Raw genomic sequence first — 24,669 nt, 5'->3', positions numbered from 1 at the left:
GGCAGCCCTGTTCCACACCGTCCCGAACACGTTCCCACGTTCACTGCAGCGCAAGGCGGGGACTCCCTCCGTCCTCCTGCCCGCTTGTCCCCACGTGGAGGTTGCGCGTGCGCGGTGGATCTTTTGATTTCCCCTCCTTCCGCTTCTCCTCTTTATCCCGTAGCGCATGCGTCCTGGTGCCCGTCGGCGTAGGACGGACCATAGAGGCGCGCGACGAGGCTACAGAGCGGCCCTGTTCCGCATCCGGATCCTGCCGCTCAGAGTCTGGGCCGATGGAGTCGGCTCCGGAGCCGGTGTCCGGCGAGGGCCGGGCGCGTGAATGAGGAGCTCGGCGCGGCCGCTCTTTCCCTGTCGCCTCGCGCCTCTCGCTGCTCCCGGAGGAGGAGGACCCGCGGAGGATGCTGCCGGCCCTGGCCGCCCAGCGGAGGGGCTGGGGCTGCTTCTACCAGCTCCACCTGCTGCGGCGGAGGGGCCGAGGCCAGGCGGGGGGAGCGCTCGCCCGGGCAGGCTGCCGCGGTGAGTAGGCTCGAAGGGTTGCGAGGGACCCCGAGGGTCATCTAGCCCAACCCCCTTCAACGCAGGAATTTTTGCCCGATGTGGGACTCGAACCCACGACCCTGAGATTAAGAGGCTGCTGCTCTAGGGCCGCGATAGCCGTTTTTAAAAAGTCTGTTTGAGGTGCCACATAGAGTTGGAACGGACCCCGAGGGTCATCTAGCCCAACCCCCTTCAACGCAGGAATTTTTGCCCAGCGTGGGACTCGAACCCACGACCCTGAGATTAAGATTCTACCGAATGATCTATTCCAGTTGTCGTTGGCTCACCCCTGCTCCGCTCCCCGAGCCCGGTGGACCCTGCATCTTCTTGTAGTCATGAAGACTAGAAACTTATTTAACAGGGCACAACTGTCCTCTTCATCCACCCAAAGCTGGTGTGTGTGTGTGTGTGTGTGTGGAGAGAGAAAGAACCTACATCAGCTTCTCATGTCCTGGGCACAGCTGTCAACTTTTCCCTTTTCTTGCAAGGAATCCTATTCGGAATAAGAGAATTTCCCTTAAAAAAAGGGAAACGTTGACAGCTATGGTCCTGGGGCTTGTTGGCCGCCCTCAGCATTTAACAGGCTGCGATGGTGGCATGTTGTTATCAGCACCGCCAGTCCTGAATCTGTTAACGCTGTGAGCAGTGCAGGCCTCCCATTCAGGGTCGTTGTGATGATTACTGAGGTTAAGTTATATGAAGTGGTTTAAATGTATTTTTTTGTGAGGGGGATATAGCATCATTATCACTCACTAACAAGGTGCACAAGGTGGGGTGGGCAGAGGGAGGACTTTTGGGGTCACTGTCAGCAAAGGACCAGGCCATCCAGTATTTGGGCTGGAGGCACAGAGGACTGTGACACGGTGCTTCTCCCCAGGTGCAGTGCTTTCCACTGGTGGATAGCAGCCTTTTACTTTCACATAGGATAGTGAAGTGGTGAACCCCTTGCATTGCAGGGGGTTGGTGTAGATGACCCTCAGGGGTCCCTTCTATGATTGTAGGGAGCTGAACATTCACCTTCTGCTTGGTCACTCCAGCCATAGTGGGTGGATTCTGCTCCTGCCTGCCTAGTCCTGCTTCTTCATCTGTGCAGCTGCATCCTGGATCCACTTTCTTGAACATGCAAGAGTGTGAAGGAATGTGGGGGGCTGACTTTTGTATGTAAGGCTGTTATACTATTAAAGGGGTAAAGGGGACCCCTGACCATTAGGTCCAGTCGTGGCCGACTCTGGGGTTGCGGCGCTCATTTTGCTTTATTGGCCGAGGGAGCTGGCGGCGTACAGCTTCCGGGTCATGTGGCCAGCATGACTAAGCTGCTTCTGGCGAACCAGAACAGTGCACGGAAACGCCGTTTACCTTCCCGCCGGAGTGGTACCTATTTATCTACTTGCACTTCGACGTGCTTTCAAACTGCTAGGTTGACAGGAGCAGGGACTGAGCAGTGGGAGCTCACCCCATTGCGGGGATTCGAACCGCTGACCTTCTGATCAGCAAGCCCTAGGCTCTGTGGTTTAACCCACAGCGCCACCTGCATTATACTACAGTGGTACCTTGGGTTACATACGCTTCAGGTTACATATGCTTCAGGTTACAGACTCCGCTAACCCAGAAATAGTACCTCTAGTTAAGAACTTTGCTTCAGGATGAGAACAGAAATCGTGCTCCGGCGGCGTGGCGGCAGCAGGAGGGCCCATTAGCTAAAGTGGTGCTTCAGGTTAAGAACAGTTTCAGGTTAAGTACGGACCTCCAGAACAAATTAAATACTTAACCCAAGGTACCACTGTATTAGGCTGCAATAAATCAGTGTTTCTCTTTCCCTACGTCTGTTACATCTGTTTCGCTAGTCTGATCCACTGTTGTTACCCTACCCTCAGCCGCTTGAGATTGCTCTACACCCATCTTGGCATGTCACTTTACATTTTTCCAGCGGGTTCAATTTGAGTTCAGATTCAGCAGGTCTGTCAAGCCCCAAAATTCACTAGTGCAACCTATAATTGATGTGGAAGTCCCTCTCAGTATGGACCTATTTAACCCCATTGAGTAACTGCAGCTACATATGTGCCCTTGAGAGTAAAAGGGTAGCAGACAGTGAGCATGGCTTGTTAGCAAGCTAGAACCCTGATATCTTTTTCTTTGGTCCAAATATTTTTATTGGTTTTCATGTAAATACACGAAGAATAAATAACTATAGTAACTTGCCCAGTGGTACATTAAGTTTCATATGTAGTACACAGTACACAAGCAATCTGTTTATTCTACCTGTTTGTTTTGGGGCACAATTAAAAGCATTGGCGATGATGTTTTAAAGCTCTGAGTGGCTTGGGAAACTTTAGGGACTGCTGTCTTGCATGCCAGCCTGCCTGCACCCTACGGTCTGACAGAGAGGCCCTTCTCTGTGTTCCATCTATAGTGTTTGTTTTATTGGATGCATACATTTTTGTTCAGTACTTTTGCTTTTCTTTAAAAACAAAACAAACAATAACTGTGCGTTATGGTTGCCTAAAATTATTGCAAGCTACCATGATAGGTATGTAAGCACCAGAAGGTGAAAAGAATACAAATTCTAATATAAATAAATAGGTAAATGCGTGTGTGCGTTTAGAGGTGGTAGCTACTTATCCCTGAGGTTGAGTTTTGACAGCAGTTTATAATCCCAATTTAGAAGTCTGGGCAGGTGGCAGCCCCACATAGACAGGGCTGTCCCCATTGTTGGGGTGAGTGAGGCATTCACCTCGGGCAGCTGATGCCGGGGAGCAGCCCCCTAGCTATTCCTCCTGACGCATTGGCCAGTCCTCCCTATTAGGGGCTTTTGCATGTGGATGCCTCAGGTGTCTTGCATTTTGCCCTTTGCATCTGAGTAAATGGCCTTGCTTTGTTATTTCTGAGACCTGTGGCCCAGTGCCCTCTAAATGTAGCTGAGTTTAAAAATTTAATGTTATATTTGGTGAAGGCCGTAGCCCAGTTATAGCATCTGCTTTGCATGCGGGAGGTCCTGGGTGGGCGGGGTATAAATAATAAAATTATCATCATTATTATTATCCCCAGCATCTCCAGGTTGGGCTGAGACAGACCCCTGCCTGAAATCTAGCCAATGCCAGTCAGTCTAGATGATATTGAGCTAGTTGGACCACTGCTCTGATTTGGTATAATACTGCTTTCTCTGTTGCATCTCAGTTAGCTTGCATTCCTGAACAGCCCAATACTTATACTACTGTAGTTGCTAATGTTTCCCTTTACCCTATTTTTGGGCCACATCCTATGGCTTACATTGTGTCATGTGTATAATTGCTTTCTGGTCCTTCATGAGCTTCCTTGTTGTTGTTGTTGTTGTTAGAATTTATATACCACCCTATACCTGGAGGTCTCAGGGCAGTTCACAGAAAAGATCAACATAAAAACCACAATATATATACCGGTAATCAAAATTTTGCACAGGCAGTCCAGTTGCTTTGAGTCAAATCCAGCATCCCAATTAACCTCATGTTGCTATATTCCCCTTAAGTTCATGACAATACCCCAGCCTTGCAAGGAAATCCAAAGACATTATTAGTTAGTGCACGTCAATTTATACTAGCTTGCCTGAGCAACTCATACCAATGCTAAGCATTGGGGGCTCCTCAGCGGTCTGGAAGATAAAAGGACCAACCTTATTTCAGCTAATTAAAAACATCTGATCCTGTTTGTCTATAGGTACATCTTACTTGTCAAGTGGCTATTTACAAACCTATAATTCCTTCCAGCAGGGCTTACTGTGGCAGCAGCTAATCTCAAAGCAGCCTCTTAGTAAGAGTATAATAACGTAATCTGTGTTGTATGGAATTTTATGTTGTATGGTTGGTGTTCAGCTGAGTCTTACTCAGAGTAGACCTATTGAAAATAGTGGACCTGAATGAGTCACGTCCATTAATTTCAGTGGATGTTCTAAAACTTAGTTGAATACCAGTCTTAAGGGATCTACTTGAGAAATATTTTAGTTTTTCAGCGGAATATTTGAGTTATGTGTCCTGAACAGTTTGCAAACAATTATCTGGCTGTTCTCTGTGCTTTTTCCTTGGTGCTTGTTGTTGCTGCTGTTGTTGCCATCTCAAAGTACCCAAGCTGTTTTCTTTCCCATTTCCTTCAGGGTGGCAAGTGCCCCTTAAATTTGGCAGTCTCTTGCCTGTGCTGCCAGGGAGTCGTCTGCCGGTTCATTCAAGCCAAGTAAGAGTTTATACCTCTGATGGTCAGAAGGACCACAGTGGGGCACAAGATGCAAGCTCCTCAGCTGCTGAAGGCAGTGCGCAGAAAACAGCAACAGGTAGGCACCACCGTGTCTTAACATTTCTTCTTGCAGAAATTAGCAGAGTTGCCAGCTTTCAGCCCTGAGCTTGCTTTGGTTGCAACCTTTAATTCTCCTGTGGGATAGTGTACTAGGGCTATTTTAATGGTTTGTAGATTTTAATTGGGGGTGTGGGCAGGGGGTAAATTTGCGAGGGATGAATCTTGCTTCAAAACAGCCTGTTTACTGCACCTTACTGAAGTAAATCTTGGAGAGTGGGTGTTCCCAAAGAAGTTTGGGGTGAATTGACGTCCTGTCTGAATTACCAAAGTGTTCCGAAGCATTTCCCCCCCTTCTGTGTGCACCTCTAATTAATTTGTGCACACAGTGGCAATATTTCTGGTTATATTTCCGAGTGTCTTAAAAAACCCCAGATCAAAATAACCTAATGACTATAGAGACAGTTTGTAATAACCTCACACATCTGCTGTATGTGTGCGATTAATTCAAATGATTCCACAAGGCATTTAAGCCACGGTCTGTTGCTGAACCACAGCTTGATGTGAAGATGATTGCCAAGTGAGAACAAAAGCTTCTAAAGCTGCTGCTTAAGTATTGTTATGTTGTCGATTGGCTTGAAATGGGCGTTCCAGAATCCCCCATTATTCTAAATGTTCGGATTCTAAATGTGCTTGCTTGGAATTAAAGCCTGTTGGTTTCAGTTTTTTCTGGCCCTGGTTTAAATTAGTTCTTTCAAGGCAGCTGTTTTTGAAGGTAAAAAGGCAGATTAAGGAAATGGCTTCCATAAGGAGCTCTTGCCCAATTCCCACATAAATTGGGCGCACCCTCTGGAGCAGTGTCTTCAAGCCTGGGTCCCCAGAAGTTGTTGGACTGAAACATCTTGGCTGTACTCTGTTTCCAAGGTCCAGCAACAATTGTTGGGCTACCCTTCTCCTCCGTTCTAGCCAGGACAGCTATAATCCAAAAGACCTAGAGGATATCAGCTTGGAGAAGGCTGCTTTAGAACATGTCCCAGAATTCTCTGCAGCGTGCCAAGATTCTTCAGCACGAACTGACCTGGACCTTACGATCGTCATCTGAGGCCCTTCTTTATGTACACTCGATAGACACAAACACAAATAAAAGACTAGTTGAGATGCAGTCCACGGAAACATGCAGTTCTATTTGTAGTAGTATTTATTACAGTGGTACCTCTGGTTAAAAACTTACCATATTTTTCGCTCTATAGGACGCACTTTTTCCCCTCCAAAAATTAAGGGGAAATGTGTGTGCGTCTTATGGAGCGAATGCAGGCTCCTTGGCTTCAGCGATAGCAACGTGAAGCCTCCGAAGCGCAGAGGGAGTGCTCCCTCCGTGCTCCGGAGGCTTTGCGTTGCTTTCGCTGAAGCCTGGAGAGCGAGAGGGATCGGTGCGCACCGACCCTTCTTGCTCTCCAGGCTTCAGGTATAGCCTCCTGAAGCCTCTGGAGTGCAGCGGGAGGTCCCGCTGCGCTCCGGAGGCTTTGGGTTCCTTTTGCTGAAGCCGGGAGAGCAAGACTCTCCTGGCTTCAGCAGAGAGAGCTGCGCAGCGCCCCTTCAGCCAAGCGGGAGGAGAAATGGAAGGGGCTCCGTTTCTCCTCTGGCTTCGCTGAAGGGGCGCTGAGCAGAGAGGGGGAGATTTTTTTCCCCTTGTTCTCCCCCTCTAAAACAAGGTGTGTCCTATGGTCGGGTGCGTCCTATAGAGCGAAAAATAAGGTAATTCGTTCCAGAGGTCCGTTCTTAACCTGAAACTTTTCTTAACCTGAGGTACCACTTTAGCTAATGGGGCCTCCCGCTGTTGTGTACTGCCGCCACACGATTTCTGTTCTCATCCTGAGGTAAAGTTTTTAACCCGAGGTACTACTTCCGGGTTAGTGGAGTCTGTAACCTGAAGTGTCTGTAACCCGAGGTGTCTGTAACCCGAGGTACCACTGTAGTTGCTTCTCATAAAAATGACTCAAAGTGACTTAGAAACAGAAGAGAAATAAACAAGCGTAAATAAAAGACAGGTCTGAAGCAGGAATTGACAACCTATGGCCCCTGATTCTGTTGGTAGAGCTGGGCAATATCTGGTTTTCAACATTGTGTTATATCAACAGATGTTGGTGATGATGATTATTATACCCGCCCATCTGGCTGGGTTTCCCCAACCACTCTGGGTGGCTCCCAGCAGAATAGTAAAAACACGATAAAACATCAAACATTGAAAGCTTCCCTAAACAGGGCTGCCTTCAGGTGTCTTCTAAAAGTCAGATGAATACCTCAATATGCTGATTTAGCATGATGTCTAGAATGTATCTTGGCTGTTTTTTCCTCACCCCCTTAGACAAAGAAGCAGCAGCCCAGATACATCGCTCAGTCCAAGCCACAACGCCTCTCTGGCTCACATGAGCCACAGAGGCATTGGGGCTTTGTTAAACAGCTCAGCTGGGGGGTGGGACGCCGCCTGCCCCTCAGCTGAGCAGGCCCCCATATCTCTCCGGCTTGTATGAGCTGGGAGGGCAGGGGGCTTCCTCAAAGGGGCAGGCAGGCAAGTAGACGGAGCCCAATACGGTCCTCATCCAGAACCTTCTCATGCTCTGCCTGCCTGCTTGCTTGCCTGCGCCTTTGCCATCTGCAGGCAATTCAAGCTGGCGTGATGTCTTGTCCGAAACTGGTATCGCGATCTGAACTCCGTACCAGTTTTGGGCAATTTGCCAATATATCGCCCAGCTCCAGCTGTTGGACTCCCAGTTCTCATCAGCCCCAGTTCCCACGCCAGCTGAGGGCTGATGGGAGTTGGAGTCCAGCAGCTTCTCTCTGGCACCAGTTCCCCCATCCCTGCTCTAAAGCTTTTCGGAATTCCTCAAGGAGAGGAGAAGATCAGGAGTCTTGGGCATGAATCCCAACTTCCCCATAATTCCCAGCTTTCCCCTTCAGTGTGCAACTTCAAGGAAGAGCTGAGTGTGTTTTAGATCAGAGCTCCCCAAACTCTGATCTGTCGGCCACAAGCTTCATTCAGGTGGCCCACGGCATGTCAGCGGGTTTGTCGTTGAAATTGTTTTTATATATGCATTTATTTTATATATGTCTTTATTGTATTGTGAAGTCATTTGAGAGGCTTTGTAGGAAGCGTGATTCATAAATTTAATAATAACAATAATACCACTGAACTATGGCTTGTCCTCCCAGCCCCCGCAATGGTACAGTATATCCATATTCTACAGAATAACTTGCTCAAGGCTTTAAACAGTATCATCTTGACCCACAGAACAGGGAATAGGTCAGTTTCTGCTTAATTCCAAGCACCGTGTTTTCGTCAGGCCTCCTGGCCACTGTTACCCAGTATATATATATTTTAAAGGGCACATAACGCTGCCTGAATCTCCAGTAGTAAATCTTGACATTTGAGATGTGATTATTTTCCCCTGATCAAAGTTTATGACTTCACCTTTTTATTAAATAATGCCACCGTGTGTCCATTTTACAACGGGCGACGGGAGGGGAAAGGAAAGGAGGAATCATTGCTACAGGCAGCGACTTTCGGCAAACCTTGGAAAAACTGTGACCTTGCCAAGGTATATCAGTATAAATACAGCCTTCCAGCCCAGGGCTCTGAAGATAAGGAGGAAGGGGGCAGACAGGCGTAACTTTGAAACAGCTTTTGCTGGAGTCTGTTTTTAAGTGTATCAAAAAAGAAGTTGCTGCTGTGTATTCATTTTGGCCTTCTCTGTATACATTATAAATGGAAAGCCATTATCCAGAGTTTCCTTCTCTTAAGGAAGCAATTTACTTTATCCCTGCCCCCCCGTTTTTGTAAATTAAGGCAGGAAGAACTAATTGTTTGATTCTTTTTTTTTAAAAAAAAAAGTTGCATAGACCAAGAGTGCTTTAATAATACTTAACTTTTGAATAATTCAAGCCACTTGCCAAGCCTTCTCTTAATAAAAACACAGCTCCCTTTGTAGCGTTGTCAGGTTCGGAAGGCTAATCCTAATGTCTTCAGTTTCAGTAAAATTAGCTTCTCTTTTACTGGTAGCGGATGTCTGGCGAGCACCCAAACGCCAGAGAATAAAGCTTCAGTATATTGGCTGTTGTTATTGAAGTCATAAGAACTTAATTCCATTGATATACTTAATTAAGACAGAGATGTGCACGGCACCATCTGCAGGCAAGGCAGATTCTGTTCCTAGTGGGGAACACCTATGGCAGGGGTCTGCAACCCGCGGCTCCGGAGCCGCATGTGGCTCTTTTACACCTTTGCCGCGGCTCCGGGGCGGATACTAGCGAGGGGAGGAGGCGCATTGTGCGCCCCGACACTCCCCACTGTGGCGGGCGCTGTACTGGCTGTGGTGTTGCATGGGGGCGGTGCATGCGTTAGTCACGCACCGTCCCAATGTCACCTTCCCGCCCGCTGTCAGATCGCGGCTCCGGAGATATATTTGTTTTAAATGTCGCAATGGTTTGCGGCTCCCAGTTTTTCTTCTTCAGAAATGGGTCCAAGTGGCTCTTTTTGTCTTAAAGGCTGCAGACCCCTGACCTATGGCTATCTCTCAGCCTCACCCACCTCACAGGGCTGTTGTGAGATTAAATGGAGGTGGGGGAAACCATGCGAACTGCTTTGAACGCCTTGTAGGGAAGGCAGGATGTAAATGTTTCTAAATAAAATCTTGAGCTTAAATGTGCTTGGATTTATAACACCATATAACACCGGTCTTGAAAGACCTACATTGGCTCCCAGTACGTTTCCGAGCACAATTCAAAGTGTTGGTGCTGACCTTTAAAGCCCTAAATGGCCTCGGTCCAGTATATCTGAAGGAGCGTCTCCACCCCCATCGTTCTACACTGAGGTCCAGCACCAAGGGCCTTCTAGCGGTTCCCTCACTGCGAGAAGCCAAGTTACAGGGAACCAGGCAGAGGGCCTTCTCGGTAGTGGCGCCCTCCCTGTGGAATGCTCTCCCACCAGATGTCAAAGAGAACAACAACTACCAGACTTTTAGAAGACATCTGAAGGCAGCCCTGTTTAGGGAAGCTTTTAATGTTTGATGTATTACAGTATTTTTTGGAAGCCGCCCAGAGTGGCTGGGGAAGCCCAGCCAGATGGGCGGGGTATAAATAATAAATTATTATTATAACACTTTTTGAAAACCAGAAGTTAGGTGTCTGCTTTAAATTATTTCAAATGTTGCAAAAGCAATAACAACTTTGACTTCCTGTCTAGTCCCTTTGCATATATTTTATCTTACAATCGAATGTACACAAAACAATAAACGTTTCTATATAAATTTTCCAATACATTCTGAAAACATAATAAATCCTTAATTGTTATCCACCTCCTTTTAGTTCCTTTATCACTCGAATGCTAGGATGGAGTCAAAACTATTATTGTATTTTTGATCATATCTTCTATAACCATCCCATGTTTCCGCATATTTTTGCTTTGAGTTTCCTCTGAGTTTACTAGTCAATTGAGCTGTCTCCACCATGAAGAAGAGATTTTGGAAGATAAAAGGGGGAAAATATTTACTTTCATTATTATCATTTTGTGTGCGGGTGTGGGTGTCTGCACATATGTGTGTGTTTGTATGGAATGGGAGGAAATAAGACGGTAAATAACAAATAACAAACTAAATATTGATTTATGTAATTTTTATTTCTTAATTATATTTAGTGGTAGTATGGTTGTATTGTTTTTTTGTAACATAAAATCATTCAGTAAAAATTATTTAAAAAAAAATAAAAATCAAATGTCACAAAAGGCCAAATTTAAGCAGTGGGCTAACACATGTATTATTTTTTCCCCTTTAAGCAACAATGGCAATTTCAAATATGTACTCCCCCCCCCATGGCTTTCTGTCTTTGTCTTGGAAAGCAGTAAGTAGGATTTACTCCGACTAATAATTAATTGTTGTTTTTTAACAGCTAGCAGTCAAACGCCACCTTTGCCGCAAACTCCGATTCAAGTGAAAGGTAATTATTATGACATAGCTTTGCACTGGGGTGGGTGGGTGTGTATAGAGGTTGCTGCAGCCTCCGTGGAGCAGTTGCTGAAGACAGACACCTGTTTGGATCAGCCGCTCTCATGCCAGCATCTAGAGTCATTGGGTTGTAGTCAACTAAGTATTACTCTGAGAACAGTGTGACTGGCTGAGCAGGCGATGGAGGCGGGAGAAGCCAGAGCTGCAAGGCCATTGGGCAGTGAGGAAGAGCAGTGCCCTTGAGGCATTGCTGTGGGGTCCTCCTTGTTCCAAAATACTTCCTTTCTAAACAGAGTAGGCCCATTGAAATCAGTAAACCTAAGTTAATCATGTCCATTAACCTAGCATGGAATGCCTCCCATTGTTTTACTCTGCGTGATCAGATCATGTAGTGCATTCATAGAGAGAAATATTCTCAAATAAGTCTGTTTTATAAATGATTTAATGTTCACACTATAAGCTGCTGCTTTGACTGGTAATTATCTATAATTCCCACATCTCCAGTTGCTATGTGTATGTATCCAGCTTGCCATTCACTTCTTGAGCTTACCATTTGCTTTGTCTCTGCAATGATTTTGTCATGTTCGGTGTCCGTTACCAGATTTCAATTGAGGTGAGACGAATAGGTGAACGCCTGTATATTTTCATGCATACTGGCTTCTCCGCGGTAGAGAGGTCCTTTGGTGGCGCTCGTAACTGAGTCTCGCCCTTTTCCTCCCTCTTAAAGTGAAAGCTGTACTTAAAAAGAGAGAATATGGACCAAAATACATGAAGAATAACTTCATCACTGGCGTCAGAGCAATAAATGAGTTCTGCCTTAAGTCCAGGTATGATCATTTCTTTCTTTAAAAATTGGACTGAAATTCTGTAAGAACTGTTGCGGTGTGTCAAAGCTAACCGGTGAGATATGAAGTAGCCAGTGGAATGTGAGGAGGATCATGATACCAGACGTTATGGGTAACATTTTGGGTTTGGGGGGACAGCTTTGTGCTCTTGGTTACCATATACTTTTCACTGGGGTTGAGAGTGGTCAGCTTCATAATAAAGTTGGCACCACCTAGGGACTTCAATGTTAATGGGTACTGTGAACGCAGTTCCATATTATGTTGACGTTCTAGGAGAGAGGCTCAGTTCAGCTATCATGCCAGACAATGGCTTGTGCTAACTAGAATGAAGAATTCACCATGGTTTGAGCAAACCATGGTTTAGCGCTCCGTGTCTGTATTTCTGTGGTGTGCATGGTTTCTGGGATACCTGGTGGCACAGTGACTCATTGCATTGAGCCCCTACACACGAGTAGGTGCTGACATTTGAATTTCACTTGTTGCAGAAAAAAAAGACTTAGTAGCAGGGAGGAAAAGTGTGGCCCTGCTCTGCTGCCATATTTTCAAAAATTACATTTATTCCCTCGCCTGAGCTCAACATGGCTTTTCCACCACCTCCGTTTTATTTTCACAACAACCCTGTGAGACAGGTAAGGCTGTCCTCAGATAACCCAGGGAGTGTCATGATTTAGTGCAGATTCGAACCCTGATCTCTCAGTTCTTAGTCCAACGCTAATTACTACACCGCATTGCCTCTCTTGGATAGGGCTGTGCCCTGAATATGAGCAACATGTAAACAGCACTACTCGATAGCAGGGCTGTGAAATCTGTAGCCCTCCAGATTTTGCTGCAATACAACCCACATCATCCCTGACCACTGGCCATGTGGCTACAGAGAACGCCTTTTCTCTCCTCCCTGTCAACCGAGCCTCTGCCAAAGCAGAGAAGAGCCTCTTTGCCAGATCGTAGGCAGCTGGCAGATTGGTACGGGGAATGAAAAGAATTGGTCTGTATCTCTTTCTGACTTTTAATACGAGAGCAAGCTGTACGTTGAACCAGGGGAGGTTGTAAAATTGCCGCCTGAGCCAGAAATCGCATATTGTGACGACCGCTTTACTTTTCAGTAAGTAGATGAATGCCTGGTGGTAATACTGCCTCCCTCTCCACGAAACTGTTTCTGTTTTCCCAACAGTGACCTAGATCAGCTCAGGAAAATCAGGCGGCGAAGCCCCCATGACGACACAGAGGCTTTCACTGTGTTTTTGAGGACGGACGTGGAGGCAAAGTAAGAGCGAGTCTGACAACATTTCCCGGGTTTGGCTATCCAAAATATATACAGTCGTACCTTGGATCCCAAACGCCTTGGTACTTGGACGTTTTGGCTCCCGAACGCCGCAAACCCTGAAACCCCGGTTTGTGAATGTTCTTTTGGAACCTGAACATCTGACGGGGCTTCCGGGGCTTCTGATTGGCTGCAAGAGCTTCCTGCAGCCAATCGGAAGCCGTGCTTTGGTTTCCGAACGTTTTGGAAGTTGAATGGGCCTCCAGAACGGATTCTGTTCGACTTCCACAGTACGACTGTATTTAACTTCTAACACTTTCCCATATAGATATATATTACAGTTGGTGGTAGTGCCTTTGCCATTCCCTCTGTTGCTAGGGGTACCTGGGCTTAGATGATTAAGACCTCATGCCATATTACTGTGAGAAAATTAATTTCACCAAGAACTTTCAGAATCAGCAAAGCCTCTCTCTTCAGTTCAGCTTGGGGTGGTGTCATACTTCCACACCGACCTGCGTTTAAAATTGCAAGAGGCAGAAAATGCAAATTCTTTGCTGTTTCATTTTTTTCCATAGTCAAAAGCTGGCTTCCCTGACTTGGGGCAGATGGTTTGGTCTGGTTTACTGGCTGGAGCTGATGATAGTTGCAGTTCCAAACTACAGGTTGGGGTCAAAAGCAATAGAAAACAAAGTGCATTATTTCATAAAGGATCTTTTAACTGTGCTGGAACCCACCCAGAGGGACTGGGGAAAACCCAGCCAGATGGGCGGGGTATAAATATAAGAACAACAACAAAAACGTATTACCATCCTCGTCATGCAAGTTAAATGAAGTTTTTCTCCACTTCCTATCACTTTCTCTCTTCCTTCCTCCTGGTACAGGTCTTTAGAAGTTTGGGGGAGCCCGGAAGCTCTTGCACGTGAAAGAAAAAGGCGTAAAGAAGCAGAAATAGAATACAGAGAGAGTAAGTGTGGAATACTACCAAAAATAAAATAAAATTAGTGTAACAGTTCTGACTCCTATATAGTATATTTGATCAATGCATGTTCTGTAATGTCACCTCTGGGCTTGTGTGTTGTTGTCATCACGAATAATGGGGGTGGACAAAGTCTTGAACATTTTTATTTTCAGCTCAGGTTTCAGTTTGGCTGTGAACTATTTGTGGAAAGTTTTGCAATGCACCCCCCCCCCGAGTCTACATTTGACAGAGCCCAGCAGCCAGTCTCCATGCCGTACCTCATGTACAATGGTGCCTTTGTTCTCCAACTTAATCCGTTCCGGAAGTCTGTTCCAAAACCAAAGCGTTTGAAAACCAAGGCGCACTTTCCCATAGAAAGTAATGCAAAACAGATTAATCCATTCCAGATTTTTAAAAACAGCCCCTAAAACAGCAATTTAACATGACTTTTACTATCTATTGAGACCATTGATTCACAAAATGAAAGCAATAATCAATGTACTGTACTATAAAGCAAATAAGACAGTATTGTAGTTGATAAAATTTAAATTAATCTTTTTTCTTACCTGCACTGATGATAGTCATTGTTTGGATGGGGGGCTTTTATCCATTTCCGCAGTCACACAGTCAATCCATCAGTAGCTGAACTGGGTTCCACACAGTCACAAAAACAAATTAACCAAAAAAGCCTCAAAAACAAAAACGCAACATAAATAGCAAAAACAAAAGCGCCAAGCTTAATCCATTCCGGAAATCCGTTCAACTTCCGAAATGTTCAAAAACCAAGGTGCAGCTTCTGATTGGTGCAGGCGCCCCGGAAACAACAGCTGACAGCTGCATCGGATGTTCAGCTTCCGAAAAAGTTTGAAAACTGGAACACTTGCTTCCGGATTTTCGGCATTTGAGAACCAAGGTATCACTGTACCTGTTTATCACATGTTATATTTTTACATGTACTTGTGAAATGTTTCACAGCTACACCTCGAAAGAGGCAGTGGCGATGTAGACCGAGCGCAGCAGCGGGCAGGGAGATTTTAATGTGTCTGCCCAGCCCAGCACACCCTGATGGGGATGTCAGTTGTTCCCTCCCCAGCCATCAAGTGGCTCCTTTGAGGGGCAATAGCAACTTCCTCCTCAGGTGATCTATGCAGATTGCCTTGTGTGTGCAAGCGTGGAGTGGCAGACAACCTGTTGCTGGTATAGGTAAAGGTAAAGGGACCCCTGACCATTAAGTCCAGTCGTGACCGACTCTGGGGTTGCGGCGCTCATCTCGCTTTACTGGCCGAGGGAGCCAGCGTACAGCTTCCGGGTCATGTGGCCAGCATGACTAAGCCGCTTCTGGCGAACCGGAGCAGCGCACAGAAACGCCGTTTACCTTCCCACCACAGTGGTACCTATTTATCTACTTGCTCTTTATGTGCTTTTGAACTACTAGGTTGGCAGGAGCAGGGACCGAGCAACTGGAGCTCACCCTGTTGCGGGGAATTGAACTGCCGACCTTCTGATCAGCAAACCCTAGGCTCTGTGGTTTAACCCACAGCGCCACCTGCGTCCCTGTTGCTGACATACAAGGCTCCAAAAAGATGGTCCAGGGTGTGAATGGTCAAAAGCAGGAAGGAGCCTCGGATTCATGAGCTGCATTGTTGCTGGGAAGATGACTCTTGGGATGGACTTGCCATGCCATACCAGCAACAAACTGGTTGGCTTAGCGAGCCAGCTTCAAAACCCATAATTCGAAGCTGGCGTGGCTTGAAATTTACCAGGGTTTCTTTTAAGCCATGGTGCCTATTTTGTACATAACAACAAGCCAGGGTTTATAGAACATAGTGCAAAACTCTGCAGAAATTATCCAGGCCATACAGGTTGCAGAGGAAGAAGTGGGCTGAGGAGTGTGGCTTGCCCTCATGCAGATGCCTTGGGACGCTGCATAGTTTTGTGTATTGTGTCAGAAAAAAAAGGGTCTATATTCTGCTGCTCTCTCCACTCACACTGCCCGCTTCATAATTATGTATCTTTTCAGATTTGTTTAGAAACCAGAGGTTGTTGAAGGAATACAAAGATTTCCTAGGAGAAACTAAGGTGGGTGAATAATGTTTTCCATCTTTGCTGTTCCTTTATAGGCAGAAGCTGCAGTTTTGTGCATCTTGTGATTTTGCAAGAGTACAGAAAAACACACAATAGCCTGGCGAGCAGGGATAAGTTGGTTTAGGATGAGTGTGAAGGTAAAGGTAAAGGGACCCCTGACCATTAGGCCCAGTCGTGACCGACTCTGGGGTTGCGGCGCTCATCTCGCTTTATTGGCCGAGGGAGCCGGCGTACAGCTTCCGGGTCATGGGGCCAGCACGACTAAGCCGCTTCTGGCGAACCAGAGCAGCGCAAGGAAACGCCGTTTACCTTCCCGCTGGAGCGGTACCTGTTTATCTACTTGCATTTTGATGTGCTTTCAAACTGCTAGGTTGGCAGGAGCAGGGACCGAGCAACGGGAGCTCACCCCGTTGCGGGGATTCAAACCGCCAACCTTCTGATCAGCAAGTCTTGCTCCACCCCCTCCTCGAGTGCTTTTGCCTCACTGCAATGTGGCCTTGAGCTGTGATTAGGCACCAGGTTTATTTTACAAAACACAAGTACTCCCCAAAAACTGAGGTGACAGGCACCTCCTTAGAAAGAGCATTCCTCCTTTCTCTTTCTTTGCAGGAAGGAATGTCACTTCTAAAATGCTGTGTTCCTTCATGAGCATGAGACTCTTAATCTCAGGTTGTGGGTTCGAGCCCCACGTTGGGCTAGAGATTTCTGTATTGCAGCGGGTTGGACTAGATGACCCTTGGGTCCCTTCCAGCTATATGATTCTGTGACTCATCTAAAAATAAAGTTAATCTGTAAATAAAACATGGGTGGGATATAAAATAAATTCAGTTGTAGATACATTGAGACTTAATTGAATATCCATAATTAATTGCAACTCACACATAAACTTGCTTTAAATTTATTTAACCTGGTTTATATCTTGTAGGACTAGCTATTATACAGAGGTAGAACTTAGCATTCTACATATATGGTTTTCCATAATGCAATCAATGAATTTTAAACGGTGTACTTGTGTTTAATTTAGCCACGTTCCAGCACATCAACTATGTTTCTGAGTGGACCAGGAAAAGTTGTCATGGTTGCTATTTGCATGTAAGTGTTTATTTAATTTTTAGGCATACATGTTTCTAGGTTCCGGCATGCAGATTAAGGTTAATTGGTGGTGGTGGTTTTTTTGTTTCAGTTGTGGGTTGTGCAGTCATATCCTGGAAAGCAGAATTTCACTTTTATAAGGAGAGATCAGTTAGCATATTTGCTAGTAGTATGCCCAGCTTTAGATGTACATTTTAAAATTTGTGGTCTCCAGTCAATTTCTACTTCATGACTGCAAAGTTACCTTGATCCATTCTAGCTGTAACTTTCCGCTTGGACATCAGGGATGTGTGCTGTAGATGTGCCCTTCATCCTTCCCTCTCCAACACAGATTGGATCTTTCCAGGGTTTAGCATTGGTGTCTGCCAACAAGTCCCCCCCTCTCTCTCCCCCCCCCACACCACCTCAGACCCATAACTAGCTATTCTAAGCTTGAGGATGGGGAAATCTTGTAAATACCATTTGTGGTTAATGCTGATGCAGACATAGTGCTATACCATGACGAAAGCAACACATGAAAGGGAGAGGGAGCTTGCAACATGCTCCCAGTCCCCTACATCCAGTTCTGATGTACTGTTCCCTGTATCGGCTCCCCCAACCTCAAACTAACCCCGATAGCCTGGTAATTTGGACTGTTTATTCATTCCCTTCTTTCTCATAAGATAAAGGCAGCGATTATAGCATTTTAATCTTAGTATTGTGCTTAGAAAACTGTCAACACATTATCAATAAGGATTCCCCCCCTTTCTCTATCCCCAGAAATGGCTTGAATTTCTTTTTTAAGCTCCTTGCTTGGGTTTACACGGGTTCTGCAAGCATGTTCTCCGAAGCCATCCATTCTTTAGCAGACACTTGCAATCAAGTGAGTATTCTCTATTTTGTTGGCCGTTTCTGTGTCGGACTTATATGTTGACCCTTTTGATCATCAGCTGCGCTTCCCACTATAAGTGCAGCGAAGTGTGAAGCGGAAATGTGTATTTATAAAGTGGCCGGGAGACTTGCCAGAAAGTGCAAACGGGCCACGGGTTGCTGGAGCCAGTCCATTGCATTTTTGTCTCTGTTTCGCAGTATTTTGTATTCCCTGCTACGAATGGTGGTCTATATGCAGCGACTACGCTTGCTTTGTCAAGTATTTAATATAATTTTGTGTCCAGGCCACTTTTCAAAACAGGAATATCTTCCAAGGTGTATGGCAAAACAGAGTGTTTACAATAAATCATAGTAAAACGACTATTTTATTCTAAAACCATTTCATTCTTCTCCCACAACTGCATTCAACGTGTGGTTGCTGCACACGAAAGCTTATACCAAGAACAAACTTAGTTGGTCTCTAAGGTGCTACTGAACAATTTTTTAATATATTTTGGTTGCTGAAAGAAAAAGATGAGACACTGGGGGCGGGGCCAAGAACACGACTCCTCCTGTCACTCCCTTATGCCCTAAATAGGGATAGAACGAATAGGAAAGGGTAACTGAAGATAGCAGGGAAAACACAAATCACTGCCTTGCCTTTTCATATATGTTAGTCAAGGCGGGTTGGCTTGCAAATTTAGATAAGAACATCCCTGCAGTTTTAAATAATGAAAGACAACCCCAACACCTAAAGCTTTAAGGCTGCAATGTCATTCTTTCAAACAATTGAGAATTTGAGTTTGTCTTCACAACGTTTTGGTTTAATTCTCTATATGGGTTTGGCCCTTGAAGTAGTGAGGCGTTTGGGTTGGCAGCAGCCTGGCCGAAGCTTTTTTGCGAATCTACGAACAGCTTCCTTCAGGATTTCAAGCACACTTTCTTTCGCAGCTAATCTGCTATTTACTGGAACTGAGACATTTGCACACCCGCCAGGGTGGCTTAACATTTTTTTGTTTGAAACATTGCGCTTTCTATTAAAAAAGAATAGCCTCCTTAGGCTGTAAAATTATAAGGCCAGTTCATTTGGCATCATCAGACGTATTCTAGTGAGCCGCCCAGCTTTCCAATAATGACTGGTGCTGGCACTATCTGCCAAGCTGCAGGGAGCAAAATACGCTTGGGCAAAGCCCCTTCACGTCCCAATTGCTGGTGTGATGGATTGCTGTTTTAAAGAGCATGTGTACTGGAGAGACATTTCTGTGGCGTCGCACATGCATGCTGAGTTTTTTACTTTTGCTGAGACGTTCTGCCTTGAGCACAGGTAGAAATGAGGTTTGTTGAAGCATCTGGTGGGCTGTGTGGGGCCTCTGGCAAGCGTGTGGCGCAGGCCACCTGTGCCTGCTCTTCTGAATGAGATGGATGTCTTCTTTATGTAGTGACAAAGTAGCGTGCCACCAATGTTGTTCCTCGATGCCTTGAAACCACAGTGGTTCACAATGAAGATCTGAAATACTTCCTACAAGCGTTTTCCTGGTGGGTTTTTGCCAGGTTCTGTTTCAACTAAAATTTCCTGATTTCTTCCTCAAACATTAAAATTGGTATTATTTTGTCTGCAGTAAATCTGAGTTACTAGAGTGGCATTCTCTCTCTCTCTTTTAAAAATATTTTATTTTTTGTTTTTTTAAGACAATATTCTTATACATTCACATCCTTATCAATTTCTACATTTCTGGGATTACTCAGATCCCTTGGATTCCCCCCCCCCCCCCCCCCCCGGTTTCCAATTTTTCATTATTATTAACAATAATCTCCTTTTTTACCTTAATTCATATTACATTATAAGTGTCACAACAATCCTGCTAATGTTTTTAATTATATAAAGTGGTCTTTAAGATAGTCTATAAACTTTTTCCACTCTTGACTGAATTTCTTGTCATCTTATTGCCTGATCCTCACGGTCATATTTGCCATTTCGGTGTATAGAGTGGCATTCTCTGTTTAATCTTTTTCAAAAACTTTTGATGATTGTGAAATTGTCCAATTCTGCTTTCTTTTCATATCCAGGCTTTACTAGCATTGGGAATCAGTCAGTCGGTGAGGACGCCAGATCCCAGTCATCCGTATGTTATCTTTTTTCCTTTTTATTTTTAAATATCCCTAACTTCTAAAGTAGTTTAGAATGTCTTTTGAAGCCCAAATCGGACACCTTTTCAATGTTTCCAACTTAACATTGCGACGTATCGCTGCGTACGTTCAGGTTCCAGGTCTGATGAAAACAGCTGGTAGTTTGGGCTTTTCACATGTAAGGTCAGTTTTGTCCATGTGCTCCTTTCTTTGGCACCTGCCAATACTGGAAAGCGATTTGTGGCAAATGACAAGTTCTAATGTATTGTGTTTCAATGATGGACTACAGTCTTTGAGGTTTTCCATTTAGGTTGTGTTAGCTTTTGTATAATAATAATAATAATTAATAATAATATTATTATTATAATATTAATAATAATAATTTATTATTTATACCCCGCCCATCTGGCTGAGTTTCCTCAGCCACTCTGGGCGGCTCCCAATCAAGTATTAAAAACAATACAGCATTAAATATTAAAAACTTCCTTAAACAGGGCTGTCTTCAGATGTCTTTTAAAGATAGGATAGCTGCTTATTTCCTTCACATCTGAAGGGAGGGCGTTCCACAGGGTGGGCACCACTACTGAGAAGGCCCTCTGTCTGGTTCCCTGTAACCTCACTTCTTGCAATGAGGGAACCGCCAGAAGGCCCTCGGTGCTGGACCTCAGTTTCCGGGCTGAATGATTGGGGTGGAGACACTCCTTCAGGTATACAGGACCGAGGCCGTTTAGGGCTTTAAAGGTCAGCACCAACACTTTGAATTGTGCTAGGAAACGTACTGGGAGCCAATGCAAATCTCTCAGGACCGGTGTTATGTGGTCCCGGCGGCCACTCCCAGTCACCAGTTTAGCTGGTGGATTAATTCTGGATTAATTCTAATTCTGGATTAATTGCAGTTTCTGGGTCACCTTCAAAGGTAGCCCCACATAGAGTGCATTGCAGTAGTCCAAGCAGGAGATAACTAGAGCATGCACCAATCTGGCGAGACAGTCCGCGGGCAGGTAGGGTATTAGCCTGCGTACCAGGTGGAGCTGGTAGACAGCCGCCCTGGACACAGAATTAACCTGCGCCTCCATGGACAGCTGTGAGTCCAGACTGACTCCCAGGCTGCGCACCTGGTCCTTCAGGGGCACAGTTACCCCATTCAGGACCAGGGAATACCCCACACCCCACTTAAGTAGGGTTTTGTTTTTGTTTTTTTAAACATCCTCAAAATACATGAGAGCCGATACGATTTTTAGCTACCCAGCGGGCTCCAAACCATGGGGAGACATCAGGTTTCTGCCTTTTCTTGTAAGACAGGGACAGACAGCCACGTTGCTTTCAAGGCCGATATATGACAGCAGGTGATCAGGGGGTCCCATACCGCAGGGCAAGCCAGACCCAGCAGTGGGCAAGTCCTTCGCTGGAGTCCATCGGATATCTATTTACATACACTCTTTAACACAGAAATGCACACACAGGCACATACCTTCCTCCTCTGCGCATGTACACACAAACTCGCCCTCCCCCTTTCTTGCACAGACACACTCTTTAGCCTCCCCCCACCCCCCCACAGTGACTGTGATGCAGCCAAGATTACTGAGAATGGCATCACGGAGATAGTGATTTTGGGTGCGTTGGTGTCTGGGACTGGGCAGAGGAGGAATGGTGCATTTTAAATAAAAGGGCACATTCTACTCATGTAAAAACACACTGATCCCCGGACCGTCTGCAGGCCGGATTTAGAAGGCGATTGGGCTGGATCCGGCCCCTGGGCCTTAGTTTGCCTACCCATGCCCTAGAGAGCTGGCTGCTTGTCAGTATAGAGACAGTCCAGACTTAGGTGGACCCAACAGTCTGACTCCATACAAAGGAATTTTGTACGCAAATATTGCATGCTTTCTCTCTCTCTCCTCCCTCTCCCAAATCTCCATCCAGATATGGCTTCACAAACATGCGCTACATTGCATCCCTGATCAGTGGCGTTGGCATTTTCATGATGGGCGCAGGGCTCTCATGGTATCACGGCATCATAGGTCTGATGAATCCTCAGCCCATAGAATCTCTTCTTTGGGTGAGTTGTCATTGTCTTTTGAAAATTACAATGCTTTAGTGAAGTTTAATATCGTTAGCCCGCTGTGCTAGCAGAACAGCAGCATTGGACACAGACAGTGGGTAGTTTTTGTGGAGCTCGCCTTGCTGTGTTTGATAACTTCTTTTATTTTGGGGGGGAAGGCAGGGGAATGGGTAAACTGGCAGCATTTGGGCTGCAGAAAAAGCAATCCATCTTGGTCTTGAAGTAAGTATTGCAAGAAGTAGGGCATGTTTTCAGGCTGTAAAGACAGAGACCACGCCTTACTGCTAGGTCTCCTCTTTTTTTTGATGCAATAAAATTTTGATTTTGGATGCAATATGTCAGTAGTGTTGCATATTATGGTATGCCTGAGTTACGTGTGCTTCAAAACTAGGAAGTCACTACTGCTACAGAGTATCACCATTGTCATAGTCTGACCAGTTTGGCAAAACACAGTCCTGGCCCTTAGCCTATGAGTCAGGAGACTAGAGTGCTTCTTGAGATTACTACAATTTTAATATTTTGGCTCTTCTGCTTCAGTCTTGTCTCACAATATAGGAAGTTGTTTTTTATTCCTGAAAAAAAAACCAAACTACTGTTTTCCCCCAAGGCATTCTACTGTATAACTACATTCTCCCCTATTACTTCTAGGCTTATTGTATTTTAGCAGGATCACTGGTGTCTGAAGGAGGTATGTATTCCAGTGGGAAAATGCATTATTACTTTGCCATTACTTTGCTGCTGCATTAATAGTTTTTTAAAGGGTTGAACTTGCTCCTAAGTGAGCATACAAAATTAAGCATATAACATTTCAAGCTATTATAGTTTAACTCTTTAGCATGCAAATCTAAAGTGCTCTGTGTGTGTGTGTGTGTGTGTGTGTGTGTGTCCCCTAGGGGATGAAACTCCTGCTTGCCTCACCCACCTAACTTCTGACACGGAGGGCGTTTTTTAAATCTATAAATAAAACTTGTGATTTGGCATCTAGGTGTGCTGATCAAATCACTTAAGTTAAAGAACTTGATGCAAAGAAACGCACAGCTGGTGCTGTGAGAGGGGATTTTTGTTGATGGGCTTCTCGGATTGCACAGCAAACATCTTTTGAAAGAGACCAGATGAAAAAAGCAAGTCTCTGATATTGGCATGGAAATCTGCAATTCAGAGGAATAAAGAAGGGTGGTTTCCCCCAAATTCTTAGGCTCATCTCAAGTCGGCCTTCAAGTCACAAGCAAGAATTGGATATAGAACCTTAGTTGCAGGCAGTTAAGCCAATCTGAACTGGATATCTTAACTCACTTAGTCTAGAGCAGTGGTTCCCCAACTCCCCCCTCATTTGGAAGTTTGCTGATAGTGGACCACTTAATTATTATTATTCGCCTGTTGTAGCAATTGCAGTGCACTGTATGCTGTATGATTTTTACTCATGTTTCCATTGCTTCTTTTATTTCTTATATTGTATTTTCTTTGCTGTTTTACCCGATATCATTGTCTTTTCATCAGGAGTTGAAATGTTTCCCTTGTGTTCTTTCTCTTACTGAAACAATTATTTCACTGCTTTTATTCCAGCTACTCTTCTTGTAGCTATAAATGAAATTCGAAGGAGCGCTCGAGCCAGAGATGTATCCTTCTACCAATATGGTATGTAACATGAAATGAATTTACTCATTTTGTAAAACATAGCAAGAAGCTGTTCTGGTTTTGTTTTTACTTATTTTGAATTTGTACAGCTTAATGTCTCCTGTATTGTTCATAAATGGGAAGAAAAGCCTTTTCGTTCATTAGTGCTTCCTGAAATTTGTTGCTACCAAGGAAATAATAACTACTGAACTCTGAGATGTCCGTAGAATCATATTTTAAAACATTATCAACATTTAACTCTACTTTGCAGCAAACACTTTATTAAAAGCTTTGGCAAGTTTTCATTTGTTTAACTCTTGTGTGGCTACGTCAGTGCCTCACTGTTGCACCCATGTTCAATCTTCAGTTATGCAGGCTCGTGATCCCAGCACAAATGTTGTGTTGTTAGAAGATACCGCAGCAGTTCTGGGTGTGACGTTAGCTGCTACTTGTATGGGTCTGACTTCTCTCACAGGTAAGCCTTTCTATGAGTTTGAGTCCTGGCAGAATTTTCTTCTAACTTGCAAGTAGGGCAAGTTAGAAGAAGCTAATCTTCTTCTAAGGCAATTGGCAAAAAACCCCCAGTAATAGTCAAGTGCTTAAAACAAACTGAGGATAAGTAGACAAAACTTTCTTGGACTGGAGTGCTGCAGGTTGGAGATTTGAATCCTGCTTCTGTAAAACCCTTGCACATAGAAAAATTGTACGTTGGGGGTCAAGGCTAGTCTAGAACCCCACTGATCTTGTGCAATCTTCTAACAGCATGCTAGTTTTGCTCTTCCATTCTCATGCATTTTTCCTTTTTTGTCATGACTTTTAGACTGTAAGTTTGTGGGCAGGGGCTATCTTGGCTGTGTGTGTGTTTTTAAGCATGATTATTGATCATGATTAATACAACTTTTTCTCCCTAATAATAATAATAATAATAATAATAATAATAATTTATTTATTTATACCCCGCCCATCTGGCTAGGCTTCCCCAGCCACTC

At 44.9% G+C, this 24,669-nt stretch overlaps 1 protein-coding gene across 1 annotated transcript in view; it reads left to right on the top strand.

Moving 5' to 3' along the window:
• Nucleotides 1-228: 228 nt before the first annotated feature.
• Nucleotides 229-24,669, top strand: part of SLC30A9 (solute carrier family 30 member 9) — a 31,063-nt gene continuing 6,622 nt past the window's right edge. Inside the window, exons 1-14 of the mRNA XM_081020023.1 lie at nucleotides 229-516; nucleotides 4,661-4,834; nucleotides 10,735-10,782; nucleotides 11,518-11,617; nucleotides 12,807-12,899; nucleotides 13,778-13,860; nucleotides 15,875-15,933; nucleotides 16,964-17,031; nucleotides 17,791-17,893; nucleotides 19,948-20,003; nucleotides 21,928-22,063; nucleotides 22,715-22,754; nucleotides 23,630-23,701; nucleotides 24,048-24,155. Of these exons, the coding sequence (XP_080876149.1) occupies nucleotides 399-516; nucleotides 4,661-4,834; nucleotides 10,735-10,782; nucleotides 11,518-11,617; nucleotides 12,807-12,899; nucleotides 13,778-13,860; nucleotides 15,875-15,933; nucleotides 16,964-17,031; nucleotides 17,791-17,893; nucleotides 19,948-20,003; nucleotides 21,928-22,063; nucleotides 22,715-22,754; nucleotides 23,630-23,701; nucleotides 24,048-24,155 (1,258 nt within the window). The 5' untranslated portion in view covers nucleotides 229-398. The remainder of the gene's footprint in view (nucleotides 517-4,660; nucleotides 4,835-10,734; nucleotides 10,783-11,517; nucleotides 11,618-12,806; nucleotides 12,900-13,777; nucleotides 13,861-15,874; nucleotides 15,934-16,963; nucleotides 17,032-17,790; nucleotides 17,894-19,947; nucleotides 20,004-21,927; nucleotides 22,064-22,714; nucleotides 22,755-23,629; nucleotides 23,702-24,047; nucleotides 24,156-24,669) is intronic.

Source organism: Podarcis pityusensis (genome assembly GCF_964106645.2).
Source record: "Podarcis pityusensis genome assembly, chromosome: 9".
In the NCBI taxonomy this organism is placed as follows: Eukaryota; Metazoa; Chordata; class Lepidosauria; order Squamata; family Lacertidae; genus Podarcis; species Podarcis pityusensis.
The sequence above is the reverse complement of the archived record's forward strand: the minus strand, read 5'-3'. Positions and strand labels throughout refer to the sequence as shown.